At 40.4% G+C, this 20214-nt stretch overlaps 1 protein-coding gene across 2 annotated transcripts in view; it reads left to right on the top strand.

Annotated features, from left to right (window-relative positions):
* Nucleotides 1-20214, top strand: part of CCT6B (chaperonin containing TCP1 subunit 6B) — a gene marked incomplete at its 3' end in the record, with an annotated part of 44329 nt that overhangs the window by 13787 nt on the left and 10328 nt on the right. For both annotated transcript variants that reach the window (XM_080712145.1, XM_080712144.1), the window contains 5 exons: nucleotides 6294-6404; nucleotides 7396-7555; nucleotides 12726-12808; nucleotides 16627-16723; nucleotides 19279-19426. In XM_080712145.1, coding sequence (XP_080568271.1) covers nucleotides 6294-6404; nucleotides 7396-7555; nucleotides 12726-12808; nucleotides 16627-16723; nucleotides 19279-19426 — 599 coding nt within the window. The remainder of the gene's footprint in view (nucleotides 1-6293; nucleotides 6405-7395; nucleotides 7556-12725; nucleotides 12809-16626; nucleotides 16724-19278; nucleotides 19427-20214) is intronic.

The following is a 20214-nucleotide window of genomic DNA, read 5'->3' as shown; positions in this document are numbered from 1 at the left end:
TAAATGAATAAATAGGTCCAGGGATCTAGCTCAGTAGTAGAACACTTGCCTAGCATGTATGAGGCCCTGAGTTCAGTCTCTAGCTTGGAAAAAAAATTCAAAAAACAAATAACAACAACAACAACCAGGGTGGAGTGGGGTGGGTGGTAGAAACTTAGCTAGGTATGGTGGCACACACCTGTAGTCCTAGTATTTGGAAGACTGAAAGAGAAGAATCATAGTTTGGAATCCAGCCTCAGAAATTTAGCAAAACCCCCAGCAACTTAGTGAGACTCTGAAAATAAAGTACTGGGGTTATAGCTTAGAGGTAAATGCCCGAGTTCAATCCTCTGTATAAAAGAAAAAAGAAGACATTTCTCTTTGGTATTATATACTTCTTATAATGTATATACATATAGATTTTTTTTTTTGGTGGTACTGGGGTTCCTGGAAGCCCTTCTTCCTCCGGGCTACACTCCCAGACCTATTTTATATATTTTTTAAATTTTTTAAAATTTTTTATAATTTTTTATTGGTGCACCGTATTCATACATCATAGTGGGATACAAACTTTTGTAGACATACATGCACACATCACCCAGTCAGCCCCCACCCGATCCCCACCCCATTCTCTCCCCATCCCTCCCTCCCATGCTTGGCTTAGTGGTTGACATCTAGTATTATAGCAATTTATCCAAAATTAAAAATGATAATCTCATATAACAGTTTCATTTGTCTGATACCAAGCTTTTGATGACTTAAAGATAACATTTCAATATTTCTTTTTGCTTTCTTTATTACCAGAGAATATTTTTTTTCTATTTTTTTAGGTGAAACTATCATATATTTATATATTTATTTTTCAGAAAAAAAATCTATCCTAATATGGAATATGGACTCTAGATACCCAAAACGATCTTGAAAAAGAACAAAGCTAGAAGATATATATTTTCTGATTTCAAACCATATAAAGCTACAATAATTGAAACAGTGTAGTACTGTTCTAAAGGCAGATATATAAACCATTAGAGTTAAATACAAGCCTAGAGCTAAATTCTTCCCTATATTGTCAAGTTATTTTTGACAAGGTTTCCACGGACATTTGGTGGTGGAAATAATAATCTTTTAACTAAATATTGTTGAAAAATAATTACATGGAAAAGAATAAAATTGGACCCTTACTTAATCCCATATACAAGTATTAACTCAAAATAGATAAAAGACCTAAATATAAATCTTAAGACTATAAACTTTTAGAAGAAAATCTGGGTCATAAAACCTCACAACATTGAAATTGGCAGTGATTTCTTGGATATGATTTCAATGGCACAGGCAACAGAAGAGTATACAAACTCCTCCCTAAAAAATAAAAAAATATTGTATATCCAAAGACAATGTAAACAGAGTTAAAAGTTACTAATAGAATTGGATAAAATATTTCCAAATGCTGTATCTGAAGGTATATTAATATTCCAACTAGAAATCCTAAAAATTAACAATAAAGTCAAACAATACCATTTAGAGATAGGTAAAAGACTAACATAAGTAATGAATCTCCACAGATAACCAATCTTAGTTGTCTGTTGGATGGAAAATCTTGTTTCTCTGGTTCTGGTGTGTGTTACCTATTTCTTCTTTGTAGTTAATCTCTTTGAGTATTTTCTCTAGCACTGGTTTTGAAGACATAAATTCCTTCAGTTTCTGTTTGTCATGGAAGCTTCTTATTTCCCCATCTAATTTGATAGAAAGTTTTGCTGGGTAGGAAATTTTTGGCTGGAAGTTGTTTTCTTTCAGAGTTTGGAATATGTTACTCCAAGCCCTTCTGGCTCTCATAACTTGTTTTGGGAAGTTTGGAGTGATTCTAATTGGTTTGCCTCTGAATGTCACTTGGCCCTTTGTTTTTGTTGCCTTTAAGATTCTCTGCTTGGCTTCCACATTGGTCATTTTGACAATTATGTGGCGTGGGGATCCTCTTCTCCGATCCTGTCTAAAGGGAGTTCTATAAGTTTCCTGGACCTGTGTATCAACCTCTTGCTCTATGTTTGGAAAATTTTCTGCTATTACTTCCTTGAAGAGATTGTTGATCCCTTTGGTTTCACTTTCTTTTCCCTCCTCTATTCCAATTATTCTTAGGTTAGCTCTCTTAAGATGGGCCCATATTTCTTCAATGTCAGATTCCTGCTGTTGGATATTTTTTTCTAGATTAGAAACTATGCGTTCATTTTTGGAATGCTCATCTTCTAAGAGCGAGATTCTGTTCTCCATGTGGTCTAATCGGTTGTTTGTGCTTTGAATTGAGGCCTTTACTTCATTAATTGCATCCTTTATCTCTTTTTGGCTCTCTCTGAGTTCTTTTCGAAGCACCTCTATTATTTCTACAGTTATTTTCCTGATTTGATCTTCGAGAAATCTCTGATTTTCTGTTTTATCGGGTTCTGATGTTGTGGGGTTGTGGGCATTCATTGCTCCAGTGTTATTCCTCTTTCCCATGATTTCAGAAGTTTGTGCCTTCTCTGGGTTCTTCCCTTGGGTCACTATGACTTCACTTAAGGTGCTCTGGATCTCGAGTCTGTAGTATCTCAGACCCCACTACTCCTTTACAGGGTTGTATCACAGAGTCTCCGACCCAGGGAGTCGATAGAGGCTGCTTTAAACTATGGGGGGTGCCAGGTTGCACGTTCTCCTATGGTGTGATATCTCTGCCACCTCCACTCCCCCACTGGGTCAAGTCCCAGGGAGTACAGTACTGGGATTTCTCCTCTGTGGCCCACAATTTGACTCACTGTTCTTGAGTACGCAGATGTAGCTGTACTGGACTTGGTGAATTCGCTGCTGCTGCCGCCGGTGGCAATATGGCGCCGCTGCTACGCCCTCGGCCGTGAGGCTGGCTTATTTCTTCTTGGTTTTGATTTCCACTCTGAGTCCCTGCAGTGTGTGCTGAGCTCAGCCACTGGGAGCTTTAGATGCTCACTGTGCTGAAAAATCCCGCCTGGCTGTTCCGCAGCGGCTCATCTCGGCTTGCTGTAGCTGTCCGGTGAACTTGCCGCTGCCGCCGTGTCCTCAGGCGTGAGGCCAGTGTATCTCCTCTGTGGCTCTGAGCTCTGTTCTCAGTCTGCTTTCTCTCTGGAGCCTGGTGATTTTTTTGTTTCTCTGGTGTTGGTGTGTTCTGGCTATGAAAGGCGCTGATTTTGTGGTAATGGAGATTTGGTTGTTAGCGGGGCTCTTAAGCCCCGCTTTTCTCAGTCGCCATCTTCCCGCCTATTTTATATTTTTGAAACAGGGTCTCTTACGCCAGCGCGGCTGGCTTCGAACCTGCACGATCCTCCTGTCTCCGCTTCCCAAGCGCGGGGATTATAAGCGTGCGCCACCACGCCCGGCTACATATAGATTTTTTTTTTTTTTGGTGGTACTGGGGTTCCTGGAAGCCCTTCTACCTCCGGGCTACACTCCCATACCTATTTTTACATTTTCATTTTTGGAAACAGGGTCTCCTAAGCCAGCGCACGTGGCTGGCTTCGAACCTGCGCGATCCTCCTGTCTCTGCCTCCCAAGCGCAGGGATTACAAGCGTGCGCCACCACCCCGGCTACATATAGATTTTTAAATATTTACTTTGTTTGGTATTTTCTGGGTTTTTTGAGTCTATGAATTAGAATATTTTATTTGGTTCTGAAAATTCCCATCTATTGCCTCCTGAAACTTCTTATTCTCTTCAATTAAACCTATGTTCCTACTCTATTTTCCATTTGCTTTGTATCTTGATTTTTGTGATACATTCTGGAAAAGTTTTAGTAATTTATTTTGTCATTCAATGATTTTTATTAAACAATGTCTGATCTTTTTTAAAATCAACTCTTTATTTTTTTTGTGGTACTGAGAATTTAACCCAGGGGCATTCTACCTTCAAGCTACATTCCCAGCCTATTTTATTTCTTATTTTTTGTTTGGAAACAGGGTCTTGCCAGGTTGCTACATTGATAAGGCTGTCCTCAAACATGTGATCCTCTTGTCTCAGCTTGTCAAGTTCTGCAATTTCAGGCATGTGTCACCATGCCAGGCCTAAAATTAATCTCTTGATTAGAAAAATATTTTAAATGAAGTATAATACACTGAAAAATAATACATTAAAAAGTATACTTATCAGAATGATAGAGCTTGATGAATTTTATAACATATCTGTGCAGTCAGCACTTTTAGAAACAGAACTATGAGTACCTTAAAGTGTCTATGTGTGTACAGATTAGCCTACCATTACTGCAGGTTATAAGTTCTTGATTTATATTTTATTTTGTATTTTTTGTAGTACTGAGGATGGAACTAGGGGTATTCTACCTCAGAGTTATACCTCTAGCCTTATTTTTTATTATTTATTTTGGAATAGGGTCTCACTAAGTTGTGGAGGGCCTCACTAAGTAACTAAGACTGGCCACGAACCTGCAATCCTCCTGTCTCAGTCTTCCAAGTACTGAGATTACAAGCATGTGCCACCACACCCAGCTTCTTGATTTTTATTTTATTTTATTTTATTTTATTTTATTTTATTTTATTTTATTTTGCGGTACTGGGGATGGAACCCAAGGGCATTCTACCTCTGAGATACACACCCAGCACTGTTTTTTATTCTTTATTTTGAAACAGGGTCTCACTGAATTGCAAAGGGCCTCACTAAATAGTTGAGGCTGGCTGCGAACCGCAATCCTTCTGTCTCAGCCTCCTAACTGCTAGGATTATAAGCATGTGCCACCACGCCTGGCTCTCTGGGGCATCATTCTCTTTTAAGTTTCCCACTTCACTGATCGTCTCTTTTCAGCCTCCTTTGATGAATCTTCATCTTTTCAAACTCTAAACATGGGAGTTCCCAAGGCTCAATCTTTAAATTTACTGTTATCTAGATAGATGATAGAAAGACAGCTTGATTCTCTCAGCCTTCTCCATCCCCAAAATGGTACCTTCATTTTTCTGTCTGATAATGCAAAAACCCAAGAGACATCCTTGACTCTCCTTTCTGTCCTATTCTGTGTTGAACCATCACCACATTTTATTGCCACTTTCTTTTAATTATGCCCCAATCTAAACCATGTCTACTTTTCACCTGAACTCTAATGACAGATTCTTAATGGCTCTCCTATTTCTTTGATTTGCCCCTTCCTCATATCACAACTTGCTCTATAGTATATTCTCTGCACAACAACCGATGTTCTTCTAAAATATAAATCACGCTGGGTGTGGTGGCGCACACTCGTAATCCCAGAATTTGGGAGGGTGAGACAGGAGGATCACGGTTTGCAGACAGCCTCAGCTACTACTAAGTGAGGCCCTTTGCAACTCAGTGAGACCCTATTTCAAAATAAAGAATAAAAAATAGGGCTGGGGTGTAGCTCGGTGGTAGAATGCCCCTGGGTTCTATCCCCAGTCCTGTAAAAAAAAAAAAAAAGCATAATTATGCCTTATCTGCAGTTTTTCATTTTGTGATTGTTAGATAGCTCTATAAATATTTTTCCATGTTATTACATAATTTCATAGCCATCAATAGTTGGGTTATTATTTGCTGAACAGTTTCTTATTTTGTGGGTCTGGGGATGGAACCCAGGGGCATTTGACCTCCAAGCGACACCACCTGCCTTATTTTTTATTCTTTATTTTGAGACAGGGTCTCACTAAGTTGCGGAGGGCCTCATTAAGTAGCTGAAGCTGTCCGCAAACCACAATCCTCAGGTGTCAGCCTCCCGAATGCTGGGATTACAAGTATGTGCCACCACTCCAGGCTTGAACAATTTATTGTTGGATCTTTAGGTTAACAAGTGTTTTGTTGTTCCATTTAATTATTTTGAACACATATTTCTAAGAGATTGTATGCCTCCCCTTCATTACTTATCAGCTGGTCGTATTTTTCAGCCATATAACTTAGAGATATAATTCTGAGCTAGGCATGGTGGCACATGCTTATAATCCCAGTACTTGGAAGGCTGAGACATGAGGGTTACAGGTTTGAATACAGCCTCAGCAAGTAGTGAGACTCTCATCAACCTAGTGAGACCATTTCAAAATAAAATGGTTTGGGGGTGTAGCTCAGAGGTAGAATGCTCCTGGGATCAATCTCCAGTACCAAAAAAAAAATTTTTTTTTTGACTTTTCATTGTGACTTCAGTTATACCATGTTAAAGTAGATTGTTTTCCTAATTTTCCTAATTATATGTTAGGTTTGTAGTTAGTACAAAGAAACAATGTGTGCCTTGGCTGTTTCGTTATAACTTTGAGGATAATTTTAATTTTATAATACATATTTAAAGTAAGAGACATAACATATTTTAATAGATTGATCCGAGGATTAGTTTTGGATCATGGTCCTCGTCATCCAGAGATGAAGAAGCAAGTAGAAGATGCATTTATCCTTACTTGCAATGTATCGCTAGAGTATGAAAAAACGTATGTGTTAATTTCTCTTTAAAACTTTTGATACTATCTTTTCTATTCCCTTCCTTTTCTTCCTTCCTTCCTTCCTTCCTTCCTTCCTTCCTTCCTTCCTTCCTCTCTTTCTTTTTTTCTTTCATGTGTGTTGTACACCAGGGGTGTTCCACCTTTGAGCTACACCCCCAGCCCTATTTTATTTTCATTTATTTTTATTTTTTGTAGCACTGGAGATTGAATCCAGAGACATACCTCCCAGCTACACCCCCAGCCCTATTTTATTTTTATTTATTTTTATTTTTTGTAGCACTGCAGATTGAATCCAGAGACATACCTCCCAGCTACACCCCCAGCCCTATTTTATTTTTATTTATTTTTATTTTTTGTAGCACTGGAGATTGAATCCAGAGACATACCTCCCAGCTACACCCCCAGCCCTATTTTATTTTTATTTATTTTTATTTTTTGTAGCACTGGCGATTGAATCCAGAGACAAAACCTCCCAGCTACACCCCCAGCCCTATTTTATTTTTATTTATTTTTATTTTTTGTAGCACTGGAGATTGAATCCAGAGACAAAACCTCCCAGCTACACCCCCAGCCCTATTTTATTTTTATTTGGAAATAGGGTCTTCCTAGATGGATGAGTCTCACTACTTGCTGAGGCTGTCTTCAAACCTGCGATCCTCCTGTCTCAACCAATCCCAGCACTGAGATTACAAGCATGTGCCACCATGCCAGGCTTTTATTTTTATTTTGAAACAGGGTCTTGCTAGGTTGAGGAGAGTATCACTACTTTTTGAAGCTGTCCTTTAACCCGTGATCCTCCTGTCTCAGCCGCCCAAGGACTGGGATTACAGGCATGTGCTACACCTGGCTTGAGACTATTTTTTCTAAGTGTTTTTAAATTCTTTACCCCAGATGTTTAGTATAGATTCCTTCTATCTTTTCTTCTTTTTCCCTGCCTTTTTCTGATCTGACTTGTTTTTATTATCTTTTTTTTTTTTAGAGAAGTGAGCTCTGGCTTCTTTTATAAGACTGCAGAAGATAAAGAGAAATTAGTAAAAGCTGAAAGAAAATTTATTGAGGATAGAGTACAAAAAATAATAGACTTGAAAGAGAAAGTCTGTGCTGACTCTAATAAAGGATTTGTTGTCATTAATCAAAAGGTGAGAAAGAACACTTAGATTTTGATTATTTGTAAATGTTCGTTGGCACTTCTGAAAGTGTGCTCCATGGATGCCTTGGGGTCCTATTGTGGGCTCTAGTGGATGCTGCTTGCTCTGTAGGCCATGGAAGGTTGCTGCTTTGGGCAGCTTCCTGAAAATTATTCTGTGTTTCCGCTGTGGAAGGTTGCTGCTCAAGGCAGCTTCCTGACAAGTCTTCTCTCATGACAACAACAGGAAGCCTGACACACACACACACACACACACACACACACACACACACACACGTATATCAGGCTGATATATACACACATACATGTATATATACACACATACACACATACATATATATATATATATACACACATACATACATATACACACATTTATTGTGGTACTCTGGATTGAATCAAGGGACATTCTACCTTCAAGCTATACACCCAGCCCTATTTTAAAAATTATTTTTAAGGAGGGTCTCACTAAGTTGCAGAGGGCTTCACTAAGCAGCTAAGGCTGGCTTCGATTCTGTGATCCTCCTGTCTTAACCTCTCAAGTACTGGGATCACAAACCTGTGCCACCACGCCCAGCTCTGATATAATAATTTTAAGAGAATTTAATAATTGGTGAATTGGTGGGGAGATGACAATTCTCCTGGCCTTCTATAGCCAGAGTCCTTCTTATATTAAGGGTTCAAACAATGCAAATGGGAAGATCATAAATTAGAACCAGGGAGTGGCAATCACAAGTTAACACTGGGGAGAGGTATGTGTATGGGTATCAAAAAATTACTTTTGGCCAGGCGTGGTGGCGCACGCTTGTAATCCCCGCGCTTGGGAGGCGGAGAAGGGGGATTGCGCCGGTTCGAAGCCAGCCGTGCTGGCTTACGAGACCGTTTCAAAATAAAAAAAAAACAACATAGGTCTGGGAGTGTAGCCCGGAGGTAGAAGGGCTTCCAGGAACCCCAGTACCACCAAAAAAAAAAAAAAAAAAAATTTACTTTTGTATTAATTTCCAAAATGTAAAAAGCAGCCAGAGTCTGGGTGCTGCACAGGCACTCAGGCAGGGAGGGCGGCGGCTATTATACTGCAGAGCTCCTCTCTCTCTCTCTGCCCTTTGTTCTAATGACTAAACTATAGTAAGAATGTAAAGGAAATTAGGGCCTTTAACCTTAAAAACCCTAGAGACGACTGAAGCCTTTAGCCCTAAAAATACGTATAGGCAATCAGCACCTCCGCTTACCTCTTCTTTGTGACCTGGCCTGGGTAAGGAAAGGTAAACTCCATGTGCTACTTCAAAGAACCTATAGTTGATGAGCAATCAATACAGTCTAATACAACAGAGTTAAAAACAAGGTAGATGATTGACTACTGCATGTAGTCCAATTGTTCAGAGACAAAAAGATACCACCTGCCAGGCGTGATGTGCATGCTTGTAATCCCAGCCTTTGGGAGGCTGAGACAGGAGGAACACGGTTTGTGGACAGCCTCAGCTACTACTTACTGAGGCCCTCTGCAACTCAGTGAGGCCCTGTTTCAAAATAAAGAATAAAAAATAGAGCTGGGGGCATAGCTCAGAGGCAGAATGCCCGTGGGTTCTATTCCTAGTACTGCAAACAAACAAACAAACAACAACAACAACAACAACAAAAGACACCACCTGGAATTAAAATAATGTTACTAGCCCTTTGCCTTGGTAATGTTAATAAGCACATACCAAGCTGGGCGTGGTGGCGCACACTTGTAATCCCAGCATTCGGGAGGCTGAGACCTGGAGGATCACGGTTCGCGGACAGCCTCAGCTACTTAGTGAGGCCCTCTGCAACTCAGTGAGACCCGGTTTCAAAATAAAGAATAAAAAATAGGGCAGGGGGTGTAGCTCAGAGAGCAGATGCCCCTGGGTTCCATCCCCAAACCCTCAAAAAAAAAAAAAAAAAACAGAAAAAAAAAAGAACATACCAATACAAAATCTGTATTTAAAGGCCAGGGATAGAGACAGGGACAGAGTTCTATTTTCTGGCTCTCCAGCGTGTTCCAGACATGCTGCTTTTCTTCTCTTTCTATTTCCTACTGATTTTGTAATAATTGTTAAACCTGCACCAAGCTGTCTATTAATTTTAATTTTTCTATTCAACAAATTCTAGTTGAATAGAAGAAAAGACCCCACAGCACTATTACAACCATAACAGTAAGCAAGGGCTGAGACTATGGAGTGTCAAGGTAAACATTTCATGGAGAAGAGAAGGTCATCAAAGTCCAACTTATGGTCCCATCTGGTCCAAGGAAGCTTGTCTGCTGGTGGCCAATTTCCACTTAGCATGTACTGTGTACATGGTTAAGCTGGTCTAAAATGGTGACCTCATCGTGTGGGCTAAGATGGTCTCCAACAGGGTCCCTAGGACCATTTCTGGGAATCTGAAGTACAAATGATTTTCCTATTATTAATAATAATGTGTGAACTGGGCATGGTGGTACGTGCCTGTAACCCCAGTACTTGGGAGGCTGAGATAGGAGGATCATGGGTTTGAGGTTGGCCTTAGTAATTTAGGGAGACCCTGTTTCAAAATAAAAAATAAAAATAGGGCTGTTATGTACTTCGGAGGTAGAATGCCCCTGGATTTAATCCCCAGTACTTTAAAAAAGCCTTTTATATTGTGATGATATCTAAGTGACATGCAAAAGCAGTGGTACATAAAACCGCTGGCACCTTAGTATAATTGAAGGCAGAAGCAACAAACTATTTTAGAAGTCGTTGTCATCTTTATTGCCAGACCACCACACACTTACAGAAAAAAGGCAGTTTCACTTAAGAATGTGTTGATGAAGTAAAGCTTACTAAATAGATCAAATTTTAATCCTTAAGCATGCATCCTTTTATATGGCTGTGTTAGAAAATATGAAGTGCACGCTAAGCATGTCTCTCTACACTGAAATGGGATGGTTATCTTGAAGGCAGCCCCTTGTGTGATGAGCTGTGAGCTAAACTAGTCACTTTTTTTTTTGATGGTACTGGGGTTCCTGGAAGCCCTTCTACTTCTGGGCTACACTCCCACGGCCTACACTCCCAGACCTATTTTTTAACTTTTTTATGTGGAAACAGAGTCTCTTAAACCAGCGTGATCCTCCTGTCTCTGCCTCCCAAGCGTGGGGATTACAAGCGTGTACCACCACGCCTGGCACTAGTCACTTTTTTAATGAAAAGCCATTTTTACTTGAAAGGATGACTGACAAACTATGGTTATTTAGATTTAGGCATTGGGTAGATTTTTCTGGGAAAAAAATGAATGAAGCAATCTTAACCACTTCAAGGAAAACACCTGGCAGTGTTTGTTGCCAGTGGTAACATTTGAGTCTAGCTCAGTGAATGAATATTTTCCAAATGACTAAAAGATGCATGATTTTACAAAATTGTTCATGGATAAGCCACTTAAAATATTAGACCAGTGGACTTTAATGTGAGTCTTACAAGTTCATTGATGTGGTTTCTTTATTCCACATTGAAATTAACCTTTGAGAAAGGTACATGTTGAGTTTTGGTATGCATGGGGTATCAGAGAAGAATATACATAGTTACCCGAAAAGGCTGTTAATATTCCTTCTTTCTGACAGTATCTATGGGGCTAGATTTTCTTTATGTACCTGAACTGAAACAACACGTCCTTCCAAATTGAAAACAGAAATGGATACCAGACTCTACCTGTCTCTATTTAGGCAAGCATTCAAGAGGTTTACAAAAATGCAAGTCATTCTCACATTTATTTTTGTTTTGCAAAGTGTAATAATTTTTATTAAAAGTATCATTGCAGCCTGGCATGGTGGCTCACACTTGTAATCCCCTTGCTTGGGAGGCGGAGACAGGAGGATCACCCAGGTTCGAAGCCAGCCATGCTGGCTTAAGAGACCCTGTTTCCAAATAAAAAGTATAAAATAGGTCTGGGAGTGTAGCCCGAAGACAGAAGGGTTTCCAGGAACCCCAATCCCACCAAAAAAAAAAGAAAAAAAAAAAAGAAAAAGTATCATTGCATCCTGGGCTTGGGCTTGGTGGTACACATTTGTAAACCCAGTACTTAGGATGCTGAGCACGGGAGGATTGCAGATTAGTGGCCAGCCCTAACTACTTAGTGAGGCCCTCCTTGACTTAGTGAGACCCTGTTTCAAAATAAAGAATAAAAAACAGGGCAGGGGGTATAGCTTGGAGGTTAAATGCCCCTGGGTTCCACCCCCCAGACATGCAAAAACAAACAAACAAAAAAACAACCCCCCAAAAAACCCTAAATATACTAAAAAAATAGGTCTGGAGGTTTAGCTTGGAGATACAATGCCCCTGGAATCTATCCCCAGTATCACACACACACACACACACACACACACACACACACACACGGAACAAAAAATAGGGCTAGGGATGTAGCTTGGAGATAAAATGCCCCTGGGTTCAATCCCCAGCAACACACACACACAAACACACACACACACACACACACACACACACACATTACTGATGGGCACAGTGGTACACATCTATAACCCCAGTACTTTTAGGCTGAAATAGAATTGCAAGTTTCTTAGTGGGGCCTGTTTCAAAATAAAAAATAAAAAAGGGCAGGGGTGCAGCTCAGTGATGGAGTACGCCTGGGTTCAATTCCCAGTACCACACAAAAAAGTATTATTTATGTTAACATAAAATGAGTTTATTATTGCTTTAAACTGATTAATACATATTTTTAATTTTCTCAGTTTTTATTTGTAATATGATAATTATAGACATAGTTCACATAAACAAAAGCTTCCTGGGGACTTAGTAATTTTTTTTTTGGTGGTACCTGGGGTTCCTGGAAACCCTTCTATCTCCAGGCTACACTCTCAGACCTATTTTATATTTTTATTTGGAAACAGGGTCTCTTAAGCCAGTGAGGCTGGCTTTGAACCTGCGTGATCCTCCTGTCTCCACCTCCCAAGCATGGGGATTACAAGTGTGCGCCACCACACCTGGATGGGGACTTAGTAGTTTTTAAGAGTGAAAAGTGGTGCTGAAGCCATACTGTTTGAAAAACTCTGGTTTAAGATATGTTTATCATTAGGAGTGTAGCTCAGTGACTGAACATTTACCTAGCATGAGTTTGATCCATAGCACAGAAGATAAAAGTTTATAACCTTTATGTTAATTTGATTATAGGGAATTGATCCATTTTCCTTAGATACTCTTGCAAAACATGGAATAGTAGCTCTTCGCCGAGCAAAAAGAAGAAATATGGAAAGGTAAGCTTGCACATTATATATCTTATCTTTTTAGACAAATTAGACTGAAATAATTCCATGTGTATTCTTTTTATCTTATAAGTAAATGTAAAGCAAGGCCGGGCGTGGTGGCGCACGATTGTAATCCCAGCGCTTGGGAGGCAGAGACAGGAGGATCACGCAATTTCGAAGCCAGCCTCAGGTGGCTCAAGAGACCCTGTTTCCAAATAAAATATAAAATAGGTCTGGGAGTGTAGCCCAGAGGTAGAAGGCTCCTGGGTTCCATTCCCAGTATGACCAAAAAAAAAGTAAAGCAAAATAATTATGTGCAAATTCCAAATTTTTACTTAATTTCAGTAAATAATTGAACTCTCAAAAATCAAGGTTGTTAATGTGCTTTAGAATTTTGTTTAAGTACAATTTTAATCTTTTAAAAACAGGTTTTTAAAAAAATATACTTCTGCACGATCTCACTTATGTATGGAATCTAAGACTGTTACACTTGTAGAAGTAGGTAGGAGAGCCCACATCTATAATCCCAGCTTACTTGAGAGGCTGAGGCAGAAGGATCACAAAATGTAAAAAGAGCTGGGGTTGTAGCTCAGTGGTAAAGTGTCCTTGGGTTCAGTCCCTAGTACTGGGGGGAAAAATAGGTAGGAGAATGGTAGTTACCAGGGGCAGGGGAAGAGGGGAGGTTTGGGAATGTTGGTCAAAGTATACAAAATTTCTGTTAGGTATAAAGAATCAGTTCAAGGACCTATTCTATAAAATGGTGATTATAGTTAGTAATATATTATATTGTTGAAAATGGTTAAGAAGGCCGGGAGTGGTAGTGCACACTTGTAGCCCCTGCGCTTGGGAAGCGAAGACAGGAGGATTGTGCAGGTTCGAAGCCAGCCTCTCTGGCTTAAGAGACCCAGTTTCCAAATAACAATGTAAAAATAGGTCTGGGAGTGTAGCCCGGAGGTAGAAGGGCTTCCAGGAACCCCAGTACCACCACAAAATAAATAAATAAATAAATAAATAAATAAATAAATAAATAGCCGGGTGTGGTGGCGCACGCTTGTAATCCCAGCGCTTAGGGGCTGAGACAGGAGGATCACGCAGGTTCGAAGCTAGCCTCAGCTACTGAGTGAGGCTCTCAGCAAATTAGTGAGACCCTGTTTCCAAATAAAATAGGTCTGGGAATATAGCCCAGAGGTAGAAAAGCCCCTGGGTTCCACCCCTAGGATCACACACACACAGGAAAAAAAAAAAGAATAAAAAAATAGGGCTGGGGATATAGCTCAGAGATAGAATGCCCCTGGGTTCAATCCCAGTACCACAAAAAAAGACTTGAAGCTGGGTGTGGTAGTGCACATTTGTAATCCCAGCACTTGGGAGGCTGAGACCACAGGATCACACAGGTTCGAAGCCAGCCTCAGCTACTTAGTGAGGCTCTTAGCAACTTAGTGAGACCCTGTTTTCAAATAAAATATAAAACAGGTCTGGAAGTGTAGCCCAGAGGTAGAAGGCCCCTGGGTTCCACCCCCAGTACCACCAAAAAAAAAAAAAAAAAAAAAAAAAAAGACTTTAAAATCAGACTAAGAGACTTAGTTTGCAGCTCCTTGAAGAGGGCATAGGTTCAACACTTCAACACATAGGCACAGGTAAAAACTGTCTCAACAAGACCCCAAAGGCACAGGAAATTAAAAGGAAGGTCAATATGTGAGATTACATTAAACTGAAGCACTTCTGTGAAGCAAAAGAAACTATTAAGAACTTAACAGAGAGCTGACAGAATGGGAGAAAGTTTTTTCCAACTACACCTCCAATAGAGGACTAATATCTAGAACACATAGAGAACTCAAGAACCACTAAGAAAACAAACAACTCAATCAAAAAATAGGCAAGGGAGCAGGGTGTGGTGGCGCACTCTTGTAATCCCAGCATTTGGGAGGCTGAGACTGGAGAATCGTGGTTCGCGGACAGCCTCAGCTACTACTTAGTGAGGCCCTTTGCAACTCAGTGAGATCCGGTTTCAAAATAAAAGAATAAAAAAAGGGCAGGGTGTGCAGCTCGGAGGTCGAATGCCCCTGGGTTCCATTTCCAGACCCTCAAAAAAAAAAAAAAAAAAAAAAAAAAAAAAAAAAGGCCAGGGAACTGAACAGACTCTTCACAAAAGAAGAAATCCAAATGGCCAATAAATGTATGAAAAACTGTTCAACATTATTAGCAATCAGAGAGATGCAAATCAAAAATACCCCGAGATTTCACATAATTCCCATTAGAATGGCAATCATTAAATACACAACAAATGCTGGCCAGGGTGTGGAGAAGTGGGAACTTTAATACATTGTTGGTGGGATTGCAAATTAGTGCAGCCACTTTGGAAAACGGTATGGAGGATCCTCAGAAAAATGGGAATGGTCCTACCATATGAAACAGCAATACCACTTCTGGGTATCTACCCAAAAGAATGGAAACCAAACTACCAAACTAATGCATGTATATCTATGTTTATAGCCATAAATTTCACAATTGCCAAACTATCGAACCAGCTGAGATGTCCATCAACAGATGAATGGATTATAAAACTATGAGATATGTACACAATAGAATTTGACTCAGCCATAAAGAAGAACATAAATTATTTACAGGGAGATGGATGGAACTGGAGAACATTATGCTAAGTGAGATTAGTCAGTCACAAAAATTAAAAATTGAATGTTCTCCCTAATATTTGGATGATAGGGAGAAAATGGGTCATAAGAGGAACTCTGGACAAAGGAAGAGAAACCATAGACAAGCAAATAAGATGACCTACCTGTGGGAGATGGAAGGGGGAAGAGGGAAATTCCATAATGCACAGTGATGTACATTCACAAACATCAAAGTCAGTCACTAAGTCAAACAGGAGTAGGAAGGAGAGGGAGGAAATGGAGTGAGAAGTGGGGAAGGGCTAAATTAGTGATATGTGCATGTATGCCTCTTTCATCTTGTATTCCATTAAGACGTATGACTACGATGCACCAATAAAAATAAATAAATAGCCGGGTGTGGTGGCGCACGCTTGTAATCCCAGCGCTTAGGGGCTGAGACAGGAGGATCACGCAGGTTCGAAGCTAACCTCAGCTACTTAGTGAGGCTCTCAGCAACTTAGTGAGACCCTGTTTCCAAATAAAATAGAAAATAGGTCTGGGAGTATAGCCTGGAGGTAGAAAGCCTCTGGGTTCCACCCCCGGTACCACCAAATAAATAAGTAAAATAAATAAATAATAAAATAAAAGCTGGGCGAAGTGGTGCACACTTAAAATCCCAGTACTTGGGAGGCTGAGACAGGAGGATCTCAGGTTTGTGTTAGCCTCAGCTACTTAGTGAGGCCCTCCACAACTTAGAGACCCTATTTCAAAATAAAGAATAAAAAATAGACCTGGGGATATAGCTTGGAGGTAGAATGCCCCTGGGCCCAATCCCCACTACCACACATACACAAAAAGTAAAAATAAATAAAAAAGAAAGTAGGGCTGGGAGGCTGAGAGTGTACTTCAGAGCTATAATACCCCTGATTCAATTCCCAGTACTAAAAAAAAAAAAAAAAAAAAGGCTAAAAGAAACTAATAGATTTCAAGTGTTTTCACTAAAAATGATAACTATGAGAGGTAATACATATGCTAATTTGCTCAACTTAGCCATTCCTCAGTGTATATTTCTTGTACCTGATAAAGGTATATAATTTTATTTATCAACTAACAAAACAAACTGCCTACAATCTTTTGTGTTAAAGATCTTTCATCTGTAGGAAATTAGCCATTGTGTTTTCTATAACTAAAGTTATGGTGCTGTATATGCAATTTCAGGCTCTGTCTTGCTTGTGGCGGAATAGCTGTGAATTCTTTTGAGGATCTCACTGCAGACTGCTTAGGACATGCTGGTCTTGTATATGAATACACATTAGTGAGTATTTCTGTGATTAGTGGCTATAAAGTGAATACTAAACCTTTTTTTAGTACTAACCTTCTAATTTATATTTTTCATTTTGAGGTCTGACTAACCCCTGGGGGTAGATATTATAATTATTTAACTAAGCCAGCCAACCAATTTTCCTTCCTTCCTTCCTTCTTTCCTTCCTGTCTCCCTCTCTTTCTTCCATCTTTCTTTTCTTTTCTTTTCTTTTCTTTTCTTTTCTTTTCTTTCCTTTGCTTTGCTTTGCTTTGCTTTGCTTTCTTTCTTTCACCAGGGATTGAACACAGGGGCATTCTATCTTCGAGCTACATCCCTAGCTCGAAGTTTTTATTTGTTATTTTGAAACAGGGTCTTACTAAATTGTGGAGGGCCTCGCTAAATCGCTGAGGCTGGCTGCAACCTGCAATCCTCCTATCTCAGCCTCCCAAGAGCTGGGATTACAAGTGCACACCACCACGCCTGGCTGACTAAATGTTTTTTGAGAGTTCAAATATTACTTACCTATTCTTTTGTTGTTATTGTTGTTGCGGTACTGGGGATGAAACCCAGGGACATTCTACCTCAGAGCTATACTACCAGTCCCCTCCCTCCCTTCTTTCTTTCCCTTTCTTTCTTTCTTTCTTTCTTTCTTTCTTTCTTTCTTTCTTTCTTTCTTTCTTTCTTTCTTTCTCTTTCTTGTGGTACTAGAGTTCCTGGAAACCCTTCTACCTCCGGGCTACACTCCCAGACCTATTTTTACATTTTTTAAAAATTTGGAAACAGGGTCTCCTAAGCCAGCGCGCGTGCTGGCTTCAAACCTGCGCGATCCTCCTGTCTCTGCCTCCCAAGCGCGGGGATTACAAGTGTGCGCCACCACGCCTGGCCCCCAGACCTATTTTATATTATTTTTATTTGGAAACATGGTCTCTTAAGCCAGCGTGGTTGGCTTCAAACCTGCCCGATCCTCCTGTCTCTGCCTCCCAAGTGCGGGGATTATAAGCGTACACCACCACGCCCAGCTATTCTTTATTTTTGACACAGGGTCTTACTGAGTTGCAGAGGGCCTCAGTAAGTTGTAGCTGAGGCTGTCCATGAACCAAGATCTTCCTGTCTCAGCTTCCCAAATGCTGGGATTATAAGCATGTGCCACCATGCCTGTCTACTTAACTAATTTTTTTTTGTTGTTGTTGTTTTTGCGGTACTGGGGATGGAACCCAGGGCCATTCTACCTCCAAGCTACACCCCCAGCCCTATTCTTTTTCTTTATTTTTTTGGAAACAGGGTTTCACCGAGTTGCAAAGAGCCTCACTAAGTAGCTGAGGCTGTTTGTGAACTGTGGTCCTCTGGTCTCAGCCTCCCAAAATGCCGATTACAAGTGTGTGCCACCACGCCCGGCTTACTTAACTATTTTTAAGTGGATCTTTAGTAATGCTTGATAAGAAAAATCATATGAAGATTGGATTCTAAGCCAGGTGCAATGTTACACGTGTATAATCTCAGTACTCAGGAGGCCGAGACAGGATTGCAGGTTTAAGGACAACCTCAGCAAAGTAGCAAGACTCTCAGCAACCTAGCTAGTTCATGCTGCTTCTTTTTTCCCAAAAAGGACATGCCCTATTTTTATTCTTTCTTTCTTTCTTTCTTTCTTTCTTTCTTTCTTTCTTTCTTTCTTTCTTTCTTTCTTACTTACTTACTTTCTTTTTTTTGCGGGTCTGGGGATGGAACCCAAGTGCATTTGACTTCCGAGCTACACCCCCTGTCCTATATTTTACTCTTTATTTTGAAACAGTCTTACTAAATTGCAGAGGGCCTCACTAAGTAGCTGAGGCTGTCCACAAACTGTGATCCTTCGGTCTCATCCTCCCAAATGCTGGGATTACAAGCGTGCGCTACCATGCCCAGCCTTATTTCTATTCCTTAAAAACAGGGACTCACTGTTGGGTGCGGTGGCGCACGCTTGTAATCCCCGCACTTGGGAGGTGGAGACAGGAGAATCGGGCAGGTTCGAAGCCAGCCGCGCTGGCTTAAGAGACCCTGTTTCCAAATAAAAAAGTATTAAAAAATAGGTCTGGGAGTGTAGCCTGGAGGTAGAAGGGTTTCCAGGAACCCCAGTACCACAGAAAACAAAACAAAACAAAAAAACGAAACAAAAAACAAAAAACAAAAATAAAAAAACAAAAAACCAGGGACTCACTAAGTTGTACAGGGATTACAAGGGTGTGACACTATGCCCAGCTTGAGTCTATGTTACAAAAAAAATTTTTTTTTAAAGGGCTGGGGCTGTAGCTCAGAGGTAGAATGCCCCTGGGTTCAATACCCAATAACACACAAACACACACACACACACACACACACACACACGCACACACGCACATGCACACGCACACATACACACATAGATTGGATTCTAATGTAAACTAGATCTTTATAAGAGCATTGATGAAGTTATATCTCTTTTCAGGGGATACTGGGGATGGAAACTAGGGCCTTATGCATGCTAGACAAACACTCTATCACTGACCTATACCTTCAGCCCTAAAATTATGTCTTCTTGTTTCATCCCTTAGGGTGAAGAAAAGTTCACTTTTATTGAGGAGTGTGTTAACCCTCGATCTGTCACCTTGTTGATCAAAGGACCAAATAAGCATACTCTCACACAAATTAAGGACGCCATAAGAGATGGACTGCGTGCCATCAAAAATGCCATTGAAGATGGTAAGCTTTTTTTTTTTTTTGTGTGTGTGTGATGGATATGAGCCTTGCATAAATTTAAAGAATATTTGGAAGGTACTGGGGATTGAACCTAGGGACATTCTACCTCCATGCTTTATTCCCAGCCATATATATATATTTGCGGGTCTGGGGATGAAACCCAGAGACATTTGACCTCCGAGCTACACCCCCTGCCCAATTTTTTATTCTTCATTTTGAAACAGGGTCTCACTGAGTTGCGAAGGGCCTCACTAAGTAGCTGAGGCTGTCTGTGAACCGCGATCCTCTGGTTTCAGCCTCCCAAATGCTGGGATTACAAGCGTGCGCCACCACGCCCGGCTTATTCCCAGCCCTTTGAAATAATTAAAAAAATTGTGGGTCTGGGGATGGAACCCAGGGGCATTCGACTTCCGAGCTACACCCCCTGTCCTATTTTTTATTCTTTAATTTGAAACAGGGTCTAAGTTGTGGAGGACCTCTCTAAGTAGCTGAGGCTGTTAGTGAACCGCGATTCTCTGGTCTCAGCCTCCTGAATGCTGGGATTACAAGCGTGCACCACCACACTGGGCTAAAAAATTTTATAACGATCTTAGTAGAGTGCTGAGGGTCTTGCTAAGTTACTGAGGCTGTTCTCCCACCTATGATCCTCCTGTCTTAGCCTCCCGAGTACTGAGATTACAGGTGTATGCCACCTCGCCCAGCTACTTATTTTTAAAGTAGTAATAATAATAAGTCATATTATAATGGTATTTTTTTTTTGGTGATACTGGGGGAGGAACACAGAGGCTTTC

This window comes from Muscardinus avellanarius (genome assembly GCF_963383645.1).
Source record: "Muscardinus avellanarius genome assembly, chromosome: 16".
Lineage (NCBI taxonomy): Eukaryota > Metazoa > Chordata > Mammalia > Rodentia > Gliridae > Muscardinus > Muscardinus avellanarius.
This window is presented reverse-complemented; position numbering and strand designations above follow the sequence as displayed.